This window comes from Acanthisitta chloris, unplaced genomic scaffold (assembly GCF_000695815.1).
Source record: "Acanthisitta chloris isolate BGI_N310 unplaced genomic scaffold, ASM69581v1 scaffold6220, whole genome shotgun sequence".
Classification (NCBI taxonomy): Eukaryota; Metazoa; Chordata; class Aves; order Passeriformes; family Acanthisittidae; genus Acanthisitta; species Acanthisitta chloris.
In genome coordinates this window covers 246-8,640 of record NW_008650973.1, presented here as the reverse complement: position 1 = coordinate 8,640, position 8,395 = coordinate 246, and the positions used below count along the sequence as shown (strand labels likewise).

At 58.8% G+C, this 8,395-nt stretch overlaps 1 protein-coding gene across 1 annotated transcript in view; it reads left to right on the top strand.

Annotated features, from left to right (window-relative positions):
- Nucleotides 1-7,561, top strand: part of POLRMT (polymerase (RNA) mitochondrial (DNA directed)) — a gene marked incomplete at its 5' end in the record, with an annotated part of 11,797 nt that extends 4,236 nt beyond the window's left edge. Inside the window, 12 exons of the mRNA XM_009071062.1 lie at nucleotides 153-932; nucleotides 1,183-1,305; nucleotides 2,909-3,031; nucleotides 3,899-4,054; nucleotides 4,142-4,228; nucleotides 4,498-4,611; nucleotides 5,172-5,221; nucleotides 5,463-5,561; nucleotides 5,889-5,961; nucleotides 6,434-6,516; nucleotides 6,897-6,967; nucleotides 7,512-7,561. Of these exons, the coding sequence (XP_009069310.1) occupies nucleotides 153-932; nucleotides 1,183-1,305; nucleotides 2,909-3,031; nucleotides 3,899-4,054; nucleotides 4,142-4,228; nucleotides 4,498-4,611; nucleotides 5,172-5,221; nucleotides 5,463-5,561; nucleotides 5,889-5,961; nucleotides 6,434-6,516; nucleotides 6,897-6,967; nucleotides 7,512-7,561 (1,809 nt within the window). The remainder of the gene's footprint in view (nucleotides 1-152; nucleotides 933-1,182; nucleotides 1,306-2,908; nucleotides 3,032-3,898; nucleotides 4,055-4,141; nucleotides 4,229-4,497; nucleotides 4,612-5,171; nucleotides 5,222-5,462; nucleotides 5,562-5,888; nucleotides 5,962-6,433; nucleotides 6,517-6,896; nucleotides 6,968-7,511) is intronic.
- Nucleotides 7,562-8,395: the final 834 nt, after the last annotated feature.

The following is an 8,395-nucleotide window of genomic DNA, read 5'->3' as shown; positions in this document are numbered from 1 at the left end:
TGCTCAGGGATGCTTTGAGGGGCCTTTGGTACTGTGTGGACACTGTCCTGACTTGACATGGTCCTTATGGAATGTCTGACTGACCACAGGCTCTTCCATGCTCCAGCCTTAGTCCTGCACTGCTGACCTTCCCCTCCGATTCTCCTCTCCAGGTTGGGCTGATAAAGCCCCATCCCATCCTCTCCCAGATCCTGTCGGACGCTGCAGAGACCACGCTGACCTTCAACTCCTCGGCCATGCCTATGCTGTGCCCCCCAGTGCCCTGGACCTCCCCCCACTTCGGTGCCTTTGTCCTGAACGACACCAAGCTGATGCGCTTCGTGGAGGGAGCCGTGCAGCACCAGCTGCTGCTGGACCAGTGTCCACTTGTCAACCTCCACCCCATACTGGATGCCCTGACCCAGCTGGGGAACTGCGCCTGGAAGATCAACCAGCCAGTGCTGGATATCATCATCTCCATTTTCAATGACAAAGGCAGTGAGAAGTTGGACATCCCCCCGCCCCTCTCCGAGGCCCCCAAACCTCCCAGTGCTCCTGGCCATTCCTCCACCTGGAGCAAGACCCTGAAGCACGAGATGCTGCTGTGCAAGAAGAAGACTGCAGAGATGCACAGCCTGCGCATGGACGCGCTCTACAAACTCTCTATCGCCAACTACGTGCGGGACAAGGTGTTCTGGTTCCCTCACAACATGGACTTCCGCGGCAGGACTTACCCCTGCCCACCCTACTTCAACCACCTGGGCAGCGACGCCACCCGTGCCATCCTGCTGTTCGCAGAGGGGAGGCCACTGGGGCCCAAGGGCCTCGACTGGCTGAAGATTCACCTCATCAACCTGACGGGGCTGAAGAAGAAGAACGACCTGCAGGAGCGGCTGGAGTACGCCAACGAGATCATGGAGGAGATCCTGGACTCGGCCGACCGCCCGCTCACGGTATGTGGGAGCTTGTAGGAAGGGAAATGAAACGGGAGTCAGGTTGATTTTGAAACAAAAACATTTTTAAAGATAGGCTTTGTGAAGGGAAAGGGAAACAGAGCAAGGCAGAGATTCCTAAATAACACGTTTCTGTCTGAAAACGTGACGAAACATTAGGGAAGTGGGTGAGAGGAGGTGGTGTGCCCAACATGTCCCAGGGGCTCCTCCACATGCCTGCTCCTACCAGTCTGTGTTTTCCCGTTGCCAGGGCAGGAAGTGGTGGATGGACACCGATGAGCCCTGGCAAGTCTTGGCATGCTGCATGGAAATTGCCAAAGCCTCGAGGTCCCCAGATCCAGCAGCCTACATCTCCCACTTCCCAGTTCACCAGGTAGGAGCCCAGCAGACCCGCAGGGCAGGGCGGGGAGGAGCATCCAGGTCTCCAGCACTGTGTTCCCTGGACCACGTGGATGGGTTTTCTTGGGAGGGGGGATGAAGTGTTTGGCATCTTGGCAGGAGAACTCTGATGATTTTCTGCTGCCTGCAGCCATCCATGAGCCAGTGCAGCCGAGTGCTGCTTTCCTTCCTTTGGCTGGAGCAGAGCCCAGCTGGGAGATTGCTGGCAGCTACCGCAGGGTGAGAGCTGGACCAGTCTCACCTTCTCCAGCCACAGGATCGGGACTGGAAGTCAGCCCAGCATGGGAACACCTGCCTGTCTGGAGTGCTCAGAGCTGTGCTGAGGCTTTGGTGGCCTTTGCTCCACTCCTGTTCCAAGGCTGAAGCCAAGCAGTGCTGCAGGAGGGAGGTCTGGAACTCTGAGGAAGGGCATGGGGACAGAACTGGTTGTCCCCTACATTCAGTGGCCTGGCTGTCCCCATGTGCCCTGTTCCTGCTTGGGGCTGGTGCAGTTGCTCAGGGGCTGCTCTGAAGGCATGGACAGGTCCCTGGCTGCATGGGGACTGTGGTGAGGGAGTGCTGCTGTTTCTCAGGAGTTCAGGTAGGGGAACAGTGGTGGTTCTGCCAGTAGTGATGTCTGGAATGCGCGTGAGACAGCCAGGACTGATATTTAGATGGCAACAAAAGATCAAGGGAGCTGCCGGGGGTGTGTGGAGGGTGTAGCTAATGAAATTCCAGCAAGGACTTCTTCTGGAGGGCACCAGAATCTCGTTCTGCCTGAGTCATCAGCACTTGGTTAACAGAGTCATCAGGTCGTGCTGCACTACAGGGGGAGGGAGGGGGTGCAGGAAGGAGAGGTTGGTCCTGGGGCAGCTGTGAGCTCGTGGTGACCAGGGAGAGCCTGTGGGCAGGGACAGCAGCACACTGCCTGTGAGGAACATTGCTGCTGGTGCAGTCTGAGGAGCACCAAGACTGTTCCCTGCATGTCTCACCCCAGCTGCTCTTGGTTCCAGGAGGGCTGTGAGGGCAGCTGCTGTGGCAGGCACTCGCTGTGCCTCTGACTGCAGCTTTGGGAAGGCTGGGGGGAATTGGTTTCTGTCAGAGGGATGTTTTCATCCACTGTGGCGCAGAGGCAGCACAGCTGGCTGGAGCCAGCTGGGGCTTCCTGAGGGATCTTCAGCTTGGCCTGCCTCTTCCTGCCTCTGATCCCACTCCTGAGGTTGTTTTGGCTGCTGCCTCGGGGCTGCTTTTAGCACCCCAGTCAGATTCAGTGTTTTCCAAGTTCTCAGTGTTTCCACAGAGCTCTGATGTCTTTGGAAACCTGTGGAGAGGACAGTGTGGTGTGAGGTCTCTGGTTTTAAACCTCACAGACTGCAGTAGTTAGGGATGGACCCAGAAAGGAAAACTGTCCAGAAGCAAAGTGGAAGGTGATGTGGCTCTGGCCACTGCTAGGAGGTCAGCTGCAATCCTGTGGGAAGAGAGGGGGAAGGTGGCAATGACCACCTCAGCCCAGGGTACCTGTGCATGGGGCAGGGGCAGATGAGCAGGGCTCCATCCACCTGCTAACTCCCTGTTTGCTCTGCTCTTCCCCCGTGCAGGACGGATCCTGCAATGGGCTGCAGCACTACGCCGCACTCGGCCGCGACCTCATCGGCGCCGTCTCCGTCAACCTGATGCCCTCCAGTGTCCCCCAGGATGTCTACAGTGCCGTGGCACAGCAGGTGAGGCACAGCAGGGACACAGGGGGTCCTCTTGGACCTCCTCTTGCTACTGTGGTGCACAGGGTCACTCCTGATCCCAAGGAGAAGGGTGGGGATAAGACTAGCGTACAAACGATTGAGGAGACCTGAGCTGGTCAGAGGCAGAGACTCTCCATCCCTGAATGGGATCTGGCTGGAAATCTGTCCTCAGAGGTGGCTGTGAGAAATCCCCTAGGATTTCTGCTGTCCTCACTTCTCCTGAATGAAGCTTGGGAGAAGTGGGCCACAGAGGTGGAAGAGAGCAGTGTGTGTTTCTCATCCCTTGGTCACAGCTGCCTGGCCCATGGGTTATCAGATTTTCTTCCTTTGAGCTGAGTAGAAGGGAGCAGGGAGAGATTTGGCCCTTGACACTGCTGTGAAGTCTTCAGTTGGCAAGACTGAAGTGAAATGAGCCACTGGGAGAGCGCTGAGACCTGCCAGGGTCACTCAGCTGCTGTTGGACCCTGGCTGTCCCATCGCAGTCTCAGCAGGCTTTCCAGGCAGCACCACACAGGAGAGCAGGAGGAGCTCACGGGGGTGCAGGTCTTGCTTGGTTATCTCTGTGGGGGAGAGGCAGGAGCACCTGAGAGTCCTAGCGCTGTGTCCTTGTCCCGGCCAGCACCACCTGGCTGCCAAGGGACAGTGCTGAAGCAGCAGGGAAGGCTGTGCAAGATGGTTATCTGTGCTTGATCCCTTCGGGTGATCTCTGTTGGCCAAAGTGGCCAAAATGGGCTCCAGGATTCTGCTGGAGCTCAGCCCAGGCAGCAGACAGGGAGGGTCTCAGGCTCCCCTGGCCGTGGAGGGGCTGGAGCCAGTGCTGGGGCTGAGCCGGGGCACTGTCCTGCTCAGGTGGAGGAGTTTCGGCAGAAGGACGCGGAGCGGGGGCTGAAGATCGCGCAGGTGCTGCAAGGCTTCATCAGCCGCAAGGTGGTGAAGCAGACGGTGATGACAGTGGTGTATGGCGTCATCGAGAAACGCCTCAAGGAGATCGACGACTTCCCCGAGGTGGTGTGGCTGTGTGTGTGTCCTCTGGGTCCTGTCACTGCCCTCCACGGCTCATCCTGACCCTCACTCTGTCTGTGCTCTGTGCAGGAATGTTTGTGGGAAGCGTCTCACTACCTGGTGAAGCAGGTGTTCAACAGCATCAAGGAGATGTTCTCAGCGACTCGAGATATCCAGGTAAGGAGCCTGTTGCCCCTTGTCTTCACTTTTTCTTCTTCCCTGGTCCACTCATACATAGACCAGGGGATGCTCCATGGGGAGAGATGGTTCTCCTGGGTCCTGGCCCAGAGAGGGTCCTCCTGCCCCAGCCCAGAGGTGTGGGATTGTGCAGCAGTAAGTGCTGGACTGTCCCAGTCCGTGGCAGGAGTTGGGGTGGCCTGTGCTGGGAGGGGGTAGGGTCTCCCAGCTCCACACTAACTCCAGCTGCTTCCTTCCCTCTGTTGAAGAACTGGCTGACGGAGAGTGCCAAGCTCATCTCGCGGTCGGGGCAGACAGTGGAGTGGGTCACACCACTGGGGCTCCCCATTGTGCAGCCCTACTTTCGCTCCAGGTCCACTGTGGTGAGTGTCCACACCTTCCCATGGTGGGCAGAGAGGAGGGACAGCTGGGCTGGAGCTGGGCAGGTTGGCATCGCCGGTGGGTGAGCCTGCAGAGCAGGTAGGATCCATGCGTGCAGGCACATCCTTCAGCTCGTCGCTGCCTGCAGAGCTGGGCGTGTGGGTGGGCTGGTGAGGAAGCTCTGCAGCTCCGTCCCACTCAGGCAGCTGGGGCTCAGGCCTGTTCCCTGCTCCACGGAGCCTCCTCGGGGCTCGCGTGACTCAGTCTCGCTGCTGTCGCCTCCCACACTCTGCTGCGCTGACTCACGTCTCCCCAGCCCGTCTCGGCCCTGCTCTGCTCACCTCCAGCAGCCCTGCTCAGGCTGATTCACCCTGCGAGGGCTGCCGTGGGGAAGGGCTGCAGGATGCCTGCCAGCATCCTCGGGTGGGAGCTGGGCAAGGTGTCACAGTGCTGGGACACCCTGGAAAGGCACAGTCCCCTCCCCAGAAGTGTGAGGCACTGCCTGGCCCCCGTGATGCTGGGCAGTGCATGGTGACAGCTGGTCCCCTCTCTTTGCCCACAGCTGAATTGTGGCATGCAGAACTTGAGTGTGAAAAGCTCCACCATCAACCAGTAAGTACAAAACCACAGCCTGCACTGCACCCCTGCTGACCCTAGCATGTGCTCTGGGGACAAGGGAAGTGCCCGAGCTCCTGTTACTGCCCTGAGCTGCAGAAAACTAGAGGAGCAGGACCCTGGGACCCTCCAGGACAGCCCACTTACCCCAGGGCTGGGTGGTGCTGCCTCTGTGCTGGCACTCTCATCCTTGGCCCTGAGGTGCCCCAGCTCCTCCGTGTCCTGCTCTGTGCCACAGGAAGCCTGACACCGTGAAGCAGAAGAATGCCTTCCCCCCCAACTTCATCCACTCCTTGGACTCCACACACATGATGCTCACGGCGCTGCACTGCCTCAGGTAGGGAGCTGCCAGCCAGGCTCTGTCCCTGGCCCAGGACTCACCTTCTCCTGCATAGTGTCACCGGGGCAAGGGGTGACGAGACCGAGGGTTCCCCGGTGGGTGTTTGGGGTTCCTGGCAGACAAGGGGTAAGAGGAGGCAGCAGGGCAAGGACAGGGAGGTCCTGGGATTGACAACCTCTCTCTGAAGACCTGTGGGCACCATGCAGGGAGTTCCCTTCCTTGTGTGGTCCCTGCCTCTGTCCCAGCCAGAGGGTCTACATGGGCAGAGGCCGTTGCACAGAGTGGGTCTCAGCATTGCCTCATGGCACCTTTGCCACCTCCCAGGCAGGGTCTGACCTTCGTCTCGGTCCACGATTGCTACTGGACTCACGCGGTCACCGTGGACGTCATGAACCAGGTAAAAGTGTCCTCCCGGGTCCCCTGTGAGCAGGATCCTGCTGATCTGTGCCCTGGGCCTGTGCCAGCCCTTCCTCCCCTGGGCTTTGCTCCATAGGCTGATTGATTCACCCAGGCGAGGTGAACCTGGCGGTCGCAGCCTATTTCCTGGGGCCTCATCTCCTCCCTCCCTGCAGGGAGTGTGTGTGAGAGAATCTGTGTGTGTAAATGGGCACTAAACACAGCCCTGGCAGAGCTGGTGCCTCCTCCCTGCCCCGTGCCCTTCCCTCTGCAGCGCTGCGAGGGCTGTTGAGCATCAATAAATGAGGGTTGGCCTCTGCTTCCCACCTCCCCAGGCTGGTTCATTTCAGCCTAGTTTGGCAGCTTCCCCTTCCCCTCCTGCTGCTTCCCCTGCCCCTCACCTTTGCCCTGTCACTGGGGGAAGGAGGGTAAACACCTGCTAACCTGCACCTCACCCTGTCTCCCTGGGTCAGATCTGTCGGCAGCAGTTCGTGGCTCTGCACAGTGAGAAGATCCTGCAGGATCTGTCGGAGTTCATGCTGGAGAAGTACTGCAGGTATTCCTGGCCCTTTGGTTTTCCCACCACACTCCTGCCTGCACCAATTCCCTCTCCCAGGGTTGTGCCCAGGTGGTGTCACCTGCCTGGGGGTTGCTCTGAGGGAAGTTGTCCTTTCTTCCTGTCTAACACCCAAATCACCTTTGACCTCTGTGAAAACCAAGGGCTCTGCACCCTCTTGCCACAGAACTGAGGGAGGTGTTTGGCAGCCTTAGGGCCTGCCCTGGGCTGCTGTGGTCAGGGCTGGGCTCCAGCTCCTGGGGGCATGGTCTGTTCTGGAAAAGCTGAATCCTGATATCAGGATCTGGACTGAGGAGCAGAGGAAGATGTATCTTCTCCCAGAGCTCCTGTGGTGATTTGCTTCCTTCTGTTTCATCCAGCTCCAGCACAGAGCCCAGAGCCCCTTGGCAGACGAAACTGATGGAGCAGCTGTCAAGTGTTCCCAGGACAGGTAGGACAGAACTGCAGAGCTTGGTTTGGAGACAAGGGGAATGAGATGGGGAGTGGCCCCCAAAATCACTAAAAGACAAAGAGCCAGAGCTGTGCCCTAGGATCAGGTTTTCCCTTCTGTGCTGGACTGCAGAGTCTGGATCCCCCGTAGCATCCCTGAGAGCATTGCTTGCTGTCCTCACTGCTTAACCCCTGGGATTTCCCCTAGGCTGACCCAGCTCATCCCATCCCAGTCTTGTTCCGCTCCCATCTGTTTCCATCCATGAACATTTGCTGGGAGATGGGAGCGAGACTCAGCATGGTAATTGCCGGGATCTGGATGATATACATGCAATGGGATTAAGGCAATTAGTTTAACTCCTTCTAATCCCTCAGCCCTGTGTCTGCCAGGCCATCTGGCTGTGCCTGACCTCTGTGCAGAGCGGCCCAGCGCTCCGTGGGCACCACGGTGCAGGGGCACGGATGGTTTGCACACTGAGGCCACTTCACTCCCCATTACACATCCCCACTCTGCTCTCCTCTGACCTCTCCCTCACTGCCCCCAGGTGAATTCAACCTGCACAAGGTGATGGATTCCACCTATTTCTTCAGCTGAGCCCCAGCAGCCCGCGGGCCCTGCGCTGCCTCTGGACCTCGCTGCGGTGAGCACCGTCTCACGGGGAAGGGGGTGCAGCTGCCAGCCCAGTGAGAGGTGCTGGGGCAAACTGGGACTCTGTGGGAGCAGCGGTGGGGGACAGGAGTTCTGCACTGTTTGTTGTCACTGCCTACATCCCAGCATAAGAAGGCACTGAGCCCTGGGCAGAGCTACAGCTCTGGGGTGGGGGCAAAAGGGCAACAGTGGACAGGGCTCCTCTTGGCCCTCACTCCAGCCTTTCCCTGGCTGTCACCTGTCCTGGGGTGCTGTCCACCCCTCTCTGCCCGCGGAGCTTGGACCTGGGGGTGCAGGCAGCCACCCTGGCACTGCTCTCAGGTGCAGCTCAACCCCTGCCCTGGGCACTGTCCACGCTCTTTTAGCACAGCCTCCTGAGTTCCAGGGATGGGTTCCGGTGCTGCTCACAGGGGCTGAGCAGGGAAAACCACTAACTCGGGGGTTGACTTGTACAATACTGTAAATAAAATGTTTTTTGAAATACGAGATGGGACCTGTGTCCTCCTCAGTGTCTTTGCCCAAAGCCTGCAGGGGGTGCCTGGGCTCTCTGCTCACCTTCCCAGGGCTGCAGGGAGGTGGGACTGCTCCTCCCCAGCCTGGCCCTGTTCTGCTGACTGATTGGGCTTCCCTTGCTCACAGAGGTGTTGCAGTCTGAAAACGTTTTTGTAGCAGAGACATGGAACTGTGCTGGTGCAGCAGGGGGAAAGCTGCTGCTCGAAGGCTTTTCACCGTGTCACTTTCCTGGCAGGGAAGACGCTTTTCCACAGCCAAAGGTGCCTC